The sequence below is a fragment of the Chionomys nivalis genome, chromosome 5 (genome assembly GCF_950005125.1).
Source record: "Chionomys nivalis chromosome 5, mChiNiv1.1, whole genome shotgun sequence".
NCBI lineage: Eukaryota > Metazoa > Chordata > Mammalia > Rodentia > Cricetidae > Chionomys > Chionomys nivalis.
In genome coordinates, this window is record NC_080090.1 from 70,313,184 (window position 1) to 70,329,864 (window position 16,681).

A 16,681-nucleotide genomic window follows, 5' to 3' on the forward strand; every position below is an offset into this window, starting at 1 on the left:
TCAGTATAAAGCTATCTTCATACCCAGGTAAAATGTTCACTATTCCATGTGAGTTTTCAGCTCTCCTCTGCTGCATGACATAGCGGTAGACAACAAATGCTGTTTATTCCTCTGTTATTTCACTCAGCCATTCCCTCAATGTCTACGCAGCTTTCCTTGGTAGTTGTCCTATAGCACCCGTGCTTGTGACGGATCGCAAAGATCTTGATCACAAGCTTTGTAGAGGAATAAATCATGTTGCCACGCCAAAATGTTGGACATGCCTTGAAGAAGCCAAAGTGTTGGCTGAAATAGGCACATACACTTCTTACGTGTTAGGCTTGAATGTTATATGTTAAGCCTAAAGCCACGTGAACATCTTTTCACCATCTGAGACTGTTACTAAACAATCTAAGTCCCAGAATATTTAAACACATTTGAAGGCAATTAAATTCCGTTGCAGGCCTTGCATGTGTGATTCTATGATTCGTGTGTTGAAAGAGTAGCTCTGTGAATTTCAAGTTGTGTGCCTGCAGTTTCTCAGTAGCCACCAGGGGGCAAGCTTGCACGGTTGGTTCTTTAACAAATGTTGATGCTCTAAGTCTGTCCTAACAAAATCACAGAAATAGCCCAACATTACGATCCTAGCGGTTTCGCCTAGTGTTCTTTGTAATAGAAGAATTAACAAATAAACATCGTAGAAGTCGGACATGATATGAAAATATGACACATGTTTAATAATCTCTTAAAAATCATTGAAATACTTATCAAGAAATAGTTAATTCATTTTTTCCTAACATTCGTTGAGTGTCAATTATGTATTAGACACCATTGTAAGTTTACACAAGTGAAGAGAACATTTATGGTGTAATACTGATTGAAAAGAGCAGTATGCACTGTGATAAAGCCTGCATTTTCCACCCCTGGGTGATTGTGTGGCAATAGTCATACTATTAAGAACAAATATATTTGTCTTTTCCTTGACAATTATTATATCAGATCAAAGGATCTACTGTGCACGTGTGTGTGTGTGTGTGTGTGTGTGCAAGCCCCAATGTCACTTCACACGTGTGGAGGTCAGAGGAAAATTATCAGGAGTCATTTCTCTCCTCCCACCATGTAGATTTCCAGAGTGAGACTGCAGTGTTAAATGTTAAGCCTAAAGCCATGTGAGCATCTTTGTACCATCAGCCCCGGGTAACAAACTTGTGTCTTCAAGCTTGGCAGCAAGCACCTTTACCGGATGAGTCATTTCCTCAATCCAGAATCTACATTTTTAATAAGATTTTTTATTTGTAAAGCTTGGCAATTATTGGTCAATATTTTCATACTTAACCCATTTAGTGTGGATTAATTAAAATGGCTAGAAGGAAAAACACTAGGTGTCAATAAACTGAAATTGTTTCCACTGATAAAGTTATAGGGAATTTTACTATAGACTTCCAAATTTTCTATTATTAGAATCCACTATTAGAACTATAAACAAATACTTCGTTGTCTTCTCCTATATTCAAATTAAAATCACAGCCATAATTTAAAATAATTTGCATCTACTGTAATGTAATGAAGAATGGTGGCAGATGAGATGGCTCAGTGGATTATGGTACTTGTCACCGAGTCTGATAACATGAAGATCCAAGTTGGTCTAGGGAGACATCTCAGTGGACAGAATGTTTTCTATGCAAGTAAAAGGACTTGAGTTTGTATCGTTGGAACCCACTTAAATGCCACACACAGAGGCACATGCCTGTATCCTCAGCACAGAAGAGACAAAAGGATCCTGGAAGCTTCCTGGCCAAATAATGTAGTAAAAATGCCAAGTTTAGGGTTCAGTTAGAGAGAGAGAGGGATACTTTGTCTCAAAAAAGCAAGGTGGGTAAGCAGAGGTTAAGGAACGACATCATAACATCAACATCTGGATTCCACACTATCAGGCGCAGACAAGTATACCCACACCCATGGTGTGCAAACACATGTACACTCCACATACACGTGGAAAGAAAAGAATGAGCAAAGGAAAATAATTCATAATGAAATATCTTGATTTAATATGAGAATCTTTAGATAAAGAAAACTAGCCATTTGCCTAACCTGACCTATAAAATCCTGCTGTGCTTTTTGCGGAGGGAGGTAACTTTAAAGAATTCTTTATTACATTCTGGATAAAATGAAGGAGAGTAAGATACAAATTTACAGGATAGCTGAATTCTAGAAAATCCATTATATAGTTAAATCATGTGAAACTGTTTAATATGTAATATATCATTAAGTTTCTATCATTGCAGCCTCCTACTTACATCAAAGGTTTTCAGAGCAAGAAATGCTCAGGACTTTTTCCACATTGCGGAATTGTTGAAACCTGTGCCTGGGCTTTCCCCACTCACTGGGTTTTTCTGTTTAAAACTTTCCCCACTAGGAACTTCCTGTCACAGCCTGGACTGACCTTTAAACACACCATCTTCCTTCCTTCCCCTTTCAGATGCTAGGATTACAGGCATGTGCCACCACACCCAGCTCCATGCATGAAATTTTAATAATTTATCATTCTAGCAAACAAGGAAGCGCCTCCTGCAACATCTCCGAAATGCTGCCTAATAAAAAATATCTTTCCCAATTATAGCTCAAAATGCAAAGCTTCTATATGAGAATAATGAATTCTGTTTCTATGGCATGGTTTTTCTTTCACAAGTACATCACCAACAATGTCTCCTACACACGTACTGGTTAAGTTTAAAGAATGCAGGAACAGATGACTAACTGAACATAAGTCACAATGACCAATTCAAAAGGGCTTGCTTCTTAAGGCTGCCCACTCGAGCTTCTGCTCGTAAGCACCTTATGAACTGTTGTTCTCAGACGCCTCTTCTGAAAACCAGGTATCCTGAATGACAGTAAGGATGTCAGGTTTGAATAAAATGAAACAGAGAGTAACCTTTAAGCCAGTGGCTCCCACAAGTGGATTGGACCCTTTTGGGGTCAAACGACTCTTTCACGGGGGTCACTTAAGACCACTGGAAAGCATAGATATTTATATTACAATTTGTATTAGTAGCAAAATGAAGTAGTAATGATATAATTTTATGGCTGTGGGTCACCAGAACATGAGGACCTGTATTAAAGGATTGTAGGTGGATCTTTCTGTCTGCCAGCCTGCTCCCAAATAACCACATAAAGACTTATTATTAATTATGAAAGCTTAACCGATAGCTTAGGCTTGTTTCTAACTAGCTCTTATGACTTAAATTAATCCGTTGCTATAACTTATGTGCTGCCACATGGCACATGGCTTGTTACCTCATCTCCTACATGCCATGCTTTCTCCACGGCTCCTCACGGCTCCCTCTTTCCAGCATCCTCTCTGTCCCCAAAATCCCACCTAGCTGTTGTTCGTTCAGCTTTTTATTAAACCTACCAGAGTGACACATATTCACAGTGTACAAAAAGATTATTCCACAACAAAGGGTCGCAAACCCCTGAAGCTATCATATACTACCAGCTCCAGGTGCTTTTGCTCCACCCCCTCACTCCCGCTCTCTCGCCCACGCTTTGAGTGCTCTCAGGAAAGAGATTCTTTCAGTGACCTCTTTCCTGACGTCATTTTCAATTTGTTCTAGCTCAACCTGCCCACTTGCTTGGCTTCAACTGCTCAGAACAGGAAAACAGTCTCACGCAAGAATTTCAACCAAGAGTCTCAATACTGCAAACGGGTAACCCCAAGAAATGGGGGTTCCTGCCTAGAATGTTGATTTTCCACTAAGGCAAAGCATTTCTGTTGTTGGCCCTAGCAAACGTCTGAAACAGCATCTTTCCTCTTCGTGAAAGTGCACGAGTGGTCGGGACAGCAGGATGCACCTGTTGCTGTGCCTGGCACACACAGTTATCTTGGATTCTCTTTAGCTATTACAGAATAACTTATTTTGTTTTCTTTTTATTCCTGAACATAACTTAAACAGAAAATTTGTTTTCAGTGTCAGCTTGCCAACAGCCTCTGGACTAGTTCATTTAACTCTTGGTTGAAAAAACATGAAGTTCTCCATTCTTGTTTGTTTCCAACACTGTGTGTTTTTTTTTTCCATTGTTTCTTCTTCGACGCATCTTTCCAGGGAAGGCAATACTGGGAGTGGGTGCCGGTGTTCTAACAGACTAGTTAATTGTGCTTTTCTCGCCTTGGCAGGAGAACGCAGTAACCAGTGCCCCTCTGGCTTCACCTTAGACTCACTTGGACCCTTTTGTGCTGGTGAGTGTAGGAATGAATAAAATATTTTCATTTCATATAGTGTCAGCAACAGGTATCGTTCCTTTACATTTGTTTATTTTGTGTGGAAGGGGCATGCAGTGACTCACGACAGTGCCGTGGCTCGTGGCAATTCCGTGGCTCATGAAAAAGCCAGAGGAAAATTTGTAAGAGACAGATGCCTCTCTCCACTATGTGATTTCAAGGAATCAAGCTTAAGTCATCAGGCTTGACAGCAAGCACCTTTGCCTGCTGATTCATCTCTCTGGTTCAGCCAAAAATTATCTTTTAATCAGCTGCTGCTGCCATTCTCCTAGGTATTTAATCATCACAGCTGCCTAGGAATGTTCCTCTTGATAACTAAAGAGCGGAGATGTAGAGAAGTTAAATAAACTGAAGATTGCCTGTTATCAAATGGCAGGCTACACTTGAAGTTAAGTGCGCTGATGAAGCCCATGTGCCTTCAATTTAGCCAGAGTCTAGTGTATCAGAGATGGTCAGCAAGTACAGAGTGAAGTGCGCAGAGAAAAGCAATCTCCATCCAACAACTCAATGAATGTGAACTCTCAGTGATCCAACACAAATTAGCCTAACCATGGAACTGCTCGGTCATGGGTAGGATGGAATAGTGGGCCCACAGGAACTGTGAATCCAGCTCTGTCCCACAGGTACCCTTGCGAGAGACTTCTTCACAGGGAGTCACAGTGTAGTAAATGGCTGAGGATTTCATGTTAGCCTGCATAGTGCTGCTCTTGCATAACGTAGTGGGCTAGAAGACATGGTGTTCAGACTGCCTTCAGGTCTCTGCTCTGGCCTTCACAGCCTGATTGGCTGAGAGCATTCAGTTAACCTCTGTTCTCCAGATTTGTCATGCAAATTAGAGTAGTTTCCTAAAAATTCCATCTCTGAAGAATGCTTTGGAGAATGAGTTGCAACTGATAAGGAGCCTTTAGATTACAGCAAATACAAATATATTTTAGCTATCACTATCAGCAATGACTTTGAGATTTCAAGTTAATTTTTCCATAACAATTCCATCCTGTGTTACTTAAAGTATTCTCTGTTATATTTGATCCAGTTCCTAGGCATCTAAACATGATCGTTTTCATGGACTTGAACAGCTCCTAGGAAGCAGGAGTTTTGCACACTGATGGTCCTTTTTGTTTTCTCTTTTAGATGAAGATGAATGCACAGCCGGGAATCCCTGCTCCCACACCTGCCACAATGCCATGGGAGCCTATTACTGCTCCTGCCCCAAAGGTCTCACAATAGCTGCAGATGGAAGAACCTGTCAAGGTAGTTTCCGAACTAAATCCAGTGACCAAGACACCCTTACCTAGGAAAAACATGGTAGGCCAGCCATCAACCAGTTTCCCCTGCCCACAGCTTTGCGACAAACAGAAAAGTCCTCATTGCACTCAGAAAGTAAGAAAGAGAATACTGGCTAGCCATTGCCTTTATAAGGACACCCAGAAATTAGGGATGCCTGGCATAGCTCACTGAAGATCTCAGAGAGAGCAACTCATTTGTTAGAAGTCACATAATTTATAAGTAGTCTGATCCAGTGACCAGCTTACCAGTAGATCACAGCACACTGCTGTGAATTTATTAACTTTCTAACTCACTTTAAATGACTGAACCAAAACATGAAATCTTTCTTATTCTTTGATATTTTCAAATGTTTTGTGGTTTCTAGTCCTTGCATCGCAACAAGTTCTTAAGTTGCTTGTTTTTCAACTCACCTCAGTGTCATGGCTCCTTTTGTTGTAGACATTGATGAGTGTGCTTTGGGTGGACATAGCTGTCATGCTGGTCAGGACTGTGACAACACCATTGGATCCTATCGTTGTGTGGTCCATTGTGGAACAGGCTTCCGAAGAACATCTGATGGGCTAAGTTGTCAAGGTATACTGTGTGTGTGTGTCTGTATGTGCTATGGATATGTCTGTATGTGCTATGTGTATGTGTGCTTATATATGTGTGAGTGTACAGTTGGCTATGCACATGTGTACCCATCTGTGTGGAGCCCAGTGGTTGACCTTGGGTGTCTTCCTCAATTGCACAACACTTTAGGTACTCAGGCAAAATCTCTCACTGAACTTGAGCTCTCTAATTTTGTTGGTATATCTAGCCGGCTAGCACTGGAATTAAGTGTAAATTGCCACACCCACCCATGCCACACCCATCCACGCCTGGCTTTCATATGAGTGCTGGAGATTCAAGTTCTAGTCCTCGTGTTTATGGCAACCCCTCTATCTTTTGAGTCAGCCTTCCAATCTCGAGCTTTAGACTTTCTGAATCTTTTAAAGGGGCAAATGTCATATAAAAGGGAAAGAACTGGAACCCGTAGGGCTAATGGGACTCCACTCTCTCAGAACTTAGATATGGATAGCCACAACTTGGATGTCTTGAAAGTGGAGTTGCTTGACAAGTTCTTATGGAGATATAGTTCATAACTGTTTATAATATTTGTAGCACAGTAGTTTTGAATACCATTTGCTTAACACCATTTAGGTCAGCAGGTCATGCAACACAACCTAATTGTATCTGTTCCTCAGCGCCCCACTGCAGAAGACTCAGTGTTGACCAGGATGTTCATTGTTCTATTATTTTAATAGGGCTTTTGTTTTTAAAGCAGTGTGATGTTTAAATCAAGATTTAGCAGAAGGAATGGAGAGATGGTTCATCTGTTGAAAGCACCTATTGCTCTGTCAGAAGCTGTGAGTTTGGTTACAGCACATTGTAGGGCAGCTCACAACCTCCTGGAGCTCCAGCCCCAGGGGCATCTCTCTTGTTCATGTACCCACATGCAGTTGTACACTCCTAAACATAAATAAAATTTTAAGTAAATCTTTTTGACTCTCAGAAAGTAGAGTTTCACATATTTCCTGACACCCTCTTCACTATGTGGATCCTCTCCACTATAAGCTTCCTGATGCACCATATTGTGTTTGTTCCATTTTGATGAACTGCATTGAGTCGCCACCACTGAGCATTCATTCACCCTTTGCATGATCGCTCACTCTCGGTGTTAGACATTCTGTGCATTTCCACAAATTTATGCTGGTATAGTAGTTTCATGATCCCCAATACCCTCTGAACCCCATGTGCCCCTGTCTCTCCAACCCTCTACACCCCATGTGTCCATATCCGCCTCTCCAACCCTGATTTATTTACTGCCTCCATAGTGTTTCCTGGTCTAGACTACTATACTGTTGGAATTCTTCAGTATATAGCTGTGAGACGGGCTTCTCTTCTTTTGCTTAGTAATTAAGGTCCTTCATGGCTCTTTGCATGGTTCACAATACATTTCTTTTAGGGTCAAGTAACATACCACTGTATGAATATTTCGCACTTTATTTTTCTCCTACTGAAAGACACCATGGTGGATCAAGGTTTCGACAATTACCAGCAAAGGTGATACCAGCATTTTTTTGCAGACACAAAAAGAGTAGATCCTAAACTACAAAGCAGGAAGAGGAGAGAGATGATGGCCTCTACACCATCAGCCATTGTGCAAGAATGAGAAAATCAGGCTCTAAAAAATCATATATAAAATATATAACTTGTATAAAATAATGTGATTAGAAAACAAGGAATAATTAAAGAAAGTAGAGGTATAGGTATGCACATAGAAGAAATACATTATTTATTTCTGATTGTTAATGACATTTGCTTTTGCTGGCAAGCAATGTGAAAAGAGATAGGTGCATGCAAAAAAAAGAAGAGGAAAGGAGGAAACACACCAAGAAAAGTGTTTTGAAGTATTTGTTATATATATATATTGTTTATATAAGTTCACACACTGTGCCTTTCAAGAGCTAAATTAGAGGATCTCAAATAAGGGATATTGGCAGTTTTAATTTTTAGAGTAAAAAGCCTAAATATAGCAATTGCTCTTCTGGAGGATTTGGATTAGAACAACAGAGAAGAGAAAGGAATTGAGATATATGTGACCTAGCAGAGAGGTTGTGTAACCACAAAGAGGCTTGATTATGTCTAGAGGCAAAGAGAAAGATGGGACTTCAAACCTACACAGGAGGAGTGACCAACTGACGGGCTATAATCCCCATGAGAAGGGAAGGTGGACTTCAGAGGGGCAAAACTCAGAAAGACTTCTCTAAGGAAAGAGGGTTCTCTCTCTCTCTCTCTCTCTCTCTCTCTCTCTCTCTCTCTCTCTCTCTCTGTCCTCTTTTTCTCCTCCTTCTCCTCCTCCTCCTTTTTCTTCTTCTTTTTCTTCTGGGACTGAGGAAGAAAGGGTTCAAAGTGCTAACAGGCACAGCGGCCTTGCATTCTCCTCTTTACACTGTGAGCCAAGTCATGTTGGGATTCGTTTGGCAATGACTGGAGAGAGGGAAAGAGTTGCTGAAGCTGCTAAGTCAGACACAGTGTAAAAACTTGGTCAGGAGAGTAGCAGTCAGATCAGGGAAAGGAGGCCACTGGCCAAAGGCCCTGCAGCTGTATTAGTTTGTTTTGTTTTGTTGTCTTCCATCTTTACCCCAGTCTTTCAGCAAAATTCCAGGGCTAAAACTTTCCTAGAAACAGAGGTGGAGACTGCATGGTAAAATACTTAAATCGGGCCAGAATTTAACCAACAGAGTTCTGAACCATAAGTAAATATCTATGTTTGGAAGTATTGGAGGAAGAAAGCCGTTTCGAGCAGCTGATTGTATTAGCTGTGTAACAGAGGCTTCAAGACTCCCTCAATTAAATTAGTCTGAGGTCTTGAGCATGATCATCATCAAGATAAGTAAAGGATTAAACGTTTGGGATGGATTTACTCAGCTTTTCTGACAATGTATACTGAAAGTCTGGTTGTGTTTGACAGATATTAATGAATGTCAGGAATCCAGCCCCTGTCACCAGCGCTGTTTCAATGTCATAGGAAGTTTCCATTGTGGATGTGAAGCTGGCTATCAACTCAAAGGCAGAAAATGCATTGGTAAGTCTGACTTTGAATTCACTGTGATGATGTTGGTGTAACTCTGTGGGAGAGTGTGTGTGCACATGTGCAGAGTCCAGAGGACATCAGTGACCTGGCCTATTACTCCACAGCTTATTCCTTTGAGACAGCATCTCTCACTGAAACTGGAGTTCACTGTTTTTCAGCTAGACCAGGCAGCCAGCAAGCCTCAGCAGTTCTCCTATCTCTGCCTTCCTACAGCACAGAGGTTAGAAGTGCACATGCAGCCACACTCAGGTTCTTACATGGGTTCTGGAAATTCAAACCCCAATCCTTATGCTTATGTATCAAGCACCCTCACCCACTCATCCATCTCTCCAAACTCCTAATTTTTCAGTGTTGAATTATCTAAATCCTATATGCAGTGTCTTAGTACTTATTCAAATATAGGCTACCAGTCATGCCCATGCTTGTAATTTGTACAAAAAGCAGAATCAAATGATATTTGATAAATGCCATGTTCCATGCTTGGATGATAAAACCACTAGGGTCTTACAACATAATATATATTTATGTGTATGTGTGTGAATATATATGTATATATGTGTACACATTAATTTATATATACATCTATATGTATATATGCATATTAAGTTTATATCATATATAAGGATATCTACCAACTCTGTGAATCAATACTTTCTCATTCTGATTTAAAGTAAAATGAATTAATATACCTTGTTAGACTTAATCCCTTTTACCAAGTGCAGCAATTGTGTTACACACATGTATATTAATTTATAATTGCCTTACTAAGGAACCTTTTCTCCTCCAGAAAAGTGGAATCATTCATTTACTTTGTTTGTGTTACTGTTGTTCTTTTATCAAGATGTGAACGAATGTAGACAGAACGTGTGCAGACAAGACCAGCACTGTAAGAACACCCGTGGTGGCTTTAAGTGCATTGATCTTTGTCCAAACGGAATGACCAAGGCTGAAAATGGGACCTGCATTGGTGAGTGCCATGCTAGTTCCCTGACAGAGAACTTTTTAACAACAACAAGTTAAGGAAGGCATCTACTCTAGAATAGGATGATGACATAAACTGATTTAACAAGAAGGTCCTTCTCCATCAGTTTCCCTAGGGCCTGGCATGTTTGAGCTCCAGAATCCCCACATCATGCATACAAGGGAAAGGAAGCTCATTGTGTGAACTTGCAACCATTTTAAGCTCCCATCCATCATACATTTTTTTACAAAGTTTAGTGTCTACATGGATTAGAATTAACTCATGCCATTTTTAACTTTAAATTTAGCATATCTTCTTAGAACTTCACAGCAAAGCTCAAGAAAAATATATTTGTAGACATTTATTTTAAAATATAATCATTCTAGAACTGTTTTAAATATTAAATCAAGAGGAAGAAAATATACAAATTCTATTGACCTCAGCTTTATTTCTTGTCTATTCCATACCAGCTTACAGAATCACCAGATGTCATTGATTTTCAACTAAGAATATAAAATAAGTTTTGCTTCTTCTAAGTTTCTTCTTTGTTTATCTATTCTGTACCAGCCTACATGAATCAGTAAAACTAAAAACTACAGTAATTAATAAAAAACAAGGGGGAGAGGGAGATAGATCAGCAGGTAAAGAGTCCTATAATCAAGCCAGACCACCTGGATTCAATCCCTGAGACCCACGTGGTGGAAGGAGAGATCTAACTCTCAGAAGTTGTCGTCTGTCTTCCACGTGTGTGGTAGCATGTGGAATAAGTAAATATAATAATAAATAAAAACAAAGAGTAAATTTGGTTTACTCTCCTATAAAAGAAAATAGGCGGGGAAGAATTCTGCAATACAAGGTAAAATGAAAATACCATAAAAGGTACAAATGAAATTGAGCAGTGCCCAAGAGAGCAATCGTGCTATCATATGTGAGACTATCAAAAGCACCCTGGAAGTTATGGCATTTAAATTTCAATTTGACCGGACTGTTAACTTGTGATGAAAGGGAAGGCAAGAAGTCCCTGTATTCACAAGAAATAACTAGATATGGAATACCGACCTCTTGTTGCTAATTGAGGTGCAAAGAAGGTTTGTAAACCTAACAACTTCTAGGGCCCAGTATTGGACCGTCACCTTCCAAATACTTTGTAGCTCTAATGCTGTGCAGATAGCTAACTGAGTGGAGCAGCAGCCCGTTCTGAGCATCACATGCCACAGCATCCACCAGTGTCTGGTTTTAGGAGTATTGACTCTACAATTAGGTCTAAGGTTTTAGAAATGACATGGACTGAAATACCAGAATAAGAAGCAACAGCAGAAGTCTGGCTCAGTGAGAATGTAAATGTGGAGATCTATGGCTTCAGCTGAAGGCTACCGAACTGCCCAGCTGCAAAAATAACTTAAAGATGACTCTGAGACTAGCAGCTATGGTTGACTCCGAAGGAACGCTGTTGCTGTAAAGGAGAGGGTAAGGGTAAGAGTGGAGCATGCTGGCTTTGCAGTGCAGCTCAGAGAGGAAGTGGCGGGTGTCCAGCTGGCAGCTGCAGCTGTGGGACTGGGGACCAGAAGCCATGTAGCTCTATGACTCCAAATCTGCCTACACAATGACCTTTGGAACAAATAAGAGGGCCAAAGAAATTGAAGTACAGTAAAGAAGCAAAATCAAAAACAAAGAACAAAACTCTTCCCACAGTAGGAAGCAAGGGGGTAGGGAGGGCTGGTTAACAAGGGGTAGGGAGGGCTGGTTAACAAGGGGGTAGGGAGGGCTGGTTAACAAGGGGGTAGGGAGGGCTGGTTAACAAGGGGTAGGGAGGGCTGGTTAACAAGGGGGTAGGGAGGGCTGGTTAACAAGGGGGTAGGGAGGGCTGGTTAACAAGGGGGTAGGGAGGGCTGGTTAACAAGGGGGTAGGGAGGGCTGGTTAACAAGGGGGTAGGGAGGGCTGGTTAACAAGGGGGTAGGGAGGGCTGGTTAACAATGGCGGTGCTGAGAGTTGAACCCAGTCCTTGCTGACTCCCAAGTCCTAAGTCCTAATTTAACACTCTCAGTGATCAGTGAGAAACACAAACTCTAACCATCAGCAGAACGTGAATCCTAAGTATGATGACTTGAGGTTTGAAGAAGAAATGTTGCTTTTTATTGCCCCCATGTCTGTAGACATCGATGAGTGCAAAGATGGGACCCACCAGTGCAGATATAACCAAATATGTGAGAACACGAGAGGCAGCTACCGGTGTGCATGCCCAAGGGGTTATCGGTCCCAAGGAGTTGGAAGACCCTGTATTGGTAAGTTATCAAGACAATTCCAGAGTAATACAGCTGCTGATAGGGTTACCCGACCTTACTAGACACATATGGTCAGGCTCTCTTGCTATACCTAGTGGATGTGTAAGTTGTAACGTAGTGTGGTTACTGCCTCAGAGACTTCACATTGAATTTAATTTATTTTGGCATTTCAAGTAATATTATGGCCATTTCCTGAGTGCTTCCTAAGTAATGTATATGTCAAAGTGAACTTCCAATATAACAGCCATGGCAGCTTGATTCTTGTGATTATCTTATTACTTCTCTATGCATGTGACATAAATACATTTTATAAGTTAGGAAATATATGTATATGTAGTATGAAAGTTTAGGCATAAGATATTAAGACATGAACACTCAATTTAAGTGAACCGGTAATTATTACATTATCTAAAATATGTTGTGTTCACTGTATGCCATTCTATGAACTAAAAATATCTCATTCAGTTCTTCCAAGAGTCAGTTTGTTTCCATCTGAGTCCTGCTGGACAACAGAGTAAGGCAGTAAGCCTATCTTTCTGGGAAATGTCTGGAGAAGATAACCATGAGCTGGCTCAGTGGATTAAAGTGCTTGCTTGTGCAAGCCTGGAAACCTGAGTTTGAACCCCTAGCTCCCATTGGGAATTCAAAGAAAAAAAAGAAAACCAACTGCACATGTCCTTGTTTGCCTATAAGCTTAGTATTGGGGAGCAGAAGCAGGTGAGTGCTGGGAGTTCACTGGCCAGCCAGCCGAGCCAAAACCATGAGCTTCAAAGTCTTTAGGCCACAAGGCAGAGAGGAATAGAGGCCCCTCTCTGTCTTTCACATGTGTGTACACATGCATGTACGTGCACACACACACACACAATAACCACATACTTTTTAGAAATTAGTACATGTGTAATCAAGAAAATGAGCTATTAAATCATTCCTTACCATATTATTTAAGTGAAGTAAAACACTATATAGACTTTAAACTAATGGTGTTTTGATATTTGCTTTGGGGTCTTATAATCTGTTTTTGCAATTGGTTGCCTCATTTTTCTATTAAACAATTTACAAGCAAATCCCTCTATAAAATCTCAGTTCATCTGTTTTTATATTGGTCTTAGCATAGTACTTTGCACATAGCAAATGCTCATGCCAGGACCACTTTTAAAAATTATTATATTAATGGGAGAAATGTGTAACAAATCATTTTATCCTTCTGATTAGAGATTAGAGCTTACATTATATAACACATAATGTCTGTCTAGATCTTGTAATTGAATGTCTTGAATAGCCCTTACACTAATGTATGAAGTGGAATGTTTATTTGTTCAGGACTTGAATCAGTAGTTGCAAATCTAACATTGTATTGAGGAAGAAAGAAAGGCCATCACCCTGAAGAGTTTAAAATGTTCATTTTAATTTTTGCTTTCTAGAATGGGTTTTAAAACAAACTCTTACTTTTAAACATTTTCTAATATTTTCCTGCCACTGTAATAATGGATTGAAGAATTTAGTTTTGTTTCCCGATTTTCAGCTTTCAGAATGAGCTGCGAAGAAACACTTCATTTGTTGACATATAAGTAAAAAGGAAAACATTTCTAAATTTTCAAAGATATGATGAGTTTTTATCTTAGTAAAATGTGATTCTGTGCCTTCGTTCCCTTAATATCTGGGAAGAAAATGAATGTGGCTTAACTATTAAATCAGAATTAATAATTGGAAACAAAAGCTTCCAGCTTGTAGTTACCGCAGAACGCATGCACCTGAAACTTTGACCGCAGGAAAAGTAGTGAAGATGGTTGAGTGCAAACCTGACACATAATTCCAGCCCTCCCTGGACCCACAGAATAGCGATTCCTTCAGCCTTTGAGCTCAGGCTTCTCTGCACCCCAGACACAGCTCCTTATATGACACATTTTGTCAGTGACCGGACTTGGCCAGGCACCAACACCCACTGCTTCTTTATTTCAAGAAGAGTTTACTGAGCACTTCGTTTGTTCTGCCTGGTGTTCTCGGCCGTGGAAATTAGCACTAAACACTGAAGAACAGGTTTCTGTCCTCATGGTGTTTACCTTCCATGGGGAGAAAGGGACTTCCAGGATAAATATGAGTACACGTTTAGACTATGATAAATAATCTAAGAAACTCAAACAGGGCCGGGGAAATAGTACTACAGGCCAGGGTGAGTGGCACTTCACTAGAGAGTGGGCTGAAGGGGCAACCAGTGTGTGAAGGTTTAAACAGAAGCTAAAGAGAAACAGGCCACACAGCCTTGCAGATGGGGTCACACTGCTCACATGCAGAGGGGTCTACAGGGGCCTGGGATATTAGAGCACAGCTGGGCAGACGACAAAGAGGCCAGAGCAAAGAGCTTAGATTTTCCTCAAACTGTAATAGGAAGACAAGGAGAGGCCTGTGTGAGGTAAGTTTCATTTGGAAATGGGCCCTCCTGCCGCTAGGTAGGGAATCAGTTACTAGGTCCACGATCAATGTGGAAAGACAAACCTCACTTATTTAAGAAAATAAATAAATTTTTAAAAAATAAAAAATGTATTCAACAAAAAAGAAAATAAATAAATGAGCACACGGATCTTTATAGAGCCATAAAAACTAGATCTAAGCCCATGAGTGCTTCCCACAGTGCCAACCAACCAGAAAAGCTAGAAGTATATTTGAGGGATATGTTAGTCAAAGGAGAGAAAGGAAAGACTGGAGAGTGGTTCGGTAGTTAAGAGCCAAGTTCAGTTCCCAGCACCCATATCAAGTGCCTTCAACTCCAGCTCGAAGGGGCCTATACCCTCTTCTGGCCTTTGAGGGCACCCACAAACACATGGAAAAAACACACACATACACATGAGTAAAATAAGAATAAGATAAATCATTATAAAAAGAAAATTTTTGATGTATATGCATATCATTTTATTGGGACATACACAGACATTTAAATAATTTTGTTTCATTATAAATTACTCTACTTTAGATTTCATCCCTTTTGCATCTTACTCTCAAAGGAAGATGAAACATTTTTAATATTGTAGCATGTCCCTATCTAGTTTAATTCAGAAAGCTGAGAGTGGGGTTTATAATTTTTCCATAATTAAATCCATTATGGTATTAATAGCCTAAAATAAGATGAAATATGTAAATGACAATCTTGCATGCTACATATAAAGATGTGTGTCGGCTTAGCCCAAATAGATACACATCCAAGCTTGGATTTACTTTGAAGTCAAGAGGGCAAGGCTGAAACTGCCGACTGGGTCTTAAAGCTATAACAGTAATGGAGAGGGAAAATGGATTCCCAGAGCTAGTGTCTGGAATGGTTGTTTAAAGAAAATGTGTGCATAGGAAAAAAGCTCATAGGAAAAGGCACAGATTCTTTCTAAGTATGCATAACTGAGTGATTAAAACCTTGGCATTATCACCGAGAGTAATGTGATGTCTTTAGTTTGTTTCACAGACTGATTGTTTTGTGTGTATATATGCTTTTTTCTCTCTCTTTTATGTATCATGGCACACGAGCAGACATTAATGAATGTGAGCAACTACCTAAACTCTGTGCACATCAGTGCTCCAACAGCCCCGGCAGCTTCAAGTGTGTCTGTCCACCAGGACAACACTTGTTAGGGGATGGGAAATCTTGCGCTGGATTGGAGAGGCTGTCGGATTATGGCACTCAGTACAGTAGCTATAACCTTGCCCGGTTCTCCCCTGTGAGAAGTGACTATCAACCTCCGCAGCATTACAGACAGCACTCCCAGATCTACAGCTCCTACTCTGAGTATAGAAACAGCAGAGCGTCTTTCTCCAGGAATAGAAGGACTCTTAGGAAAACTTGCCCTGAAGGCTCTGAGGCAAACCATGAGACATGTGTAGGTAAATGTCAGCCATATTGCATTTCCTTTCTGTGAGCTCACTTCTTGTCCAGAGTCTAAGCATGTCTGTAACACCTGTGTTTGGGGCCCTGAGCTACATTTGATCTCAAGTCTGGGCGGACTCAAAGTTTTAAGACGTTTATGCTGGCACCTATGGTGATCATAGACTTGATCTAAATAAATGTTGTATTTGCATGTGTGCATTCTAATAATCTTTTGTGTTGTATTGTTTCACTTTCTGACCACTCTCTAAAAGTGTTACTGAATTAAGTCCTACATACATATAAATGTCAGTGTTGTTCATAATGTGAGTTTTAGGACGCTACATATGTTGTCACATAAGATGAAGCGATCAGATGGTAGGTTCATCTGATGCAAAACCAGTGGCTTAGATATGAAAGTTTTAGTGA

At 40.4% G+C, this 16,681-nt stretch overlaps 1 protein-coding gene across 1 annotated transcript in view; it reads left to right on the forward strand.

The window, feature by feature from the left end:
- Positions 1-16,681, forward strand: part of Hmcn1 (hemicentin 1) — a 456,088-nt gene that overhangs the window by 426,298 nt on the left and 13,109 nt on the right. The window contains exons 98-104 of the mRNA XM_057769675.1: positions 4,154-4,216; positions 5,390-5,509; positions 5,984-6,118; positions 9,042-9,155; positions 10,006-10,131; positions 12,280-12,408; positions 15,922-16,272. Of these exons, the coding sequence (XP_057625658.1) occupies positions 4,154-4,216; positions 5,390-5,509; positions 5,984-6,118; positions 9,042-9,155; positions 10,006-10,131; positions 12,280-12,408; positions 15,922-16,272 (1,038 nt within the window). The remainder of the gene's footprint in view (positions 1-4,153; positions 4,217-5,389; positions 5,510-5,983; positions 6,119-9,041; positions 9,156-10,005; positions 10,132-12,279; positions 12,409-15,921; positions 16,273-16,681) is intronic.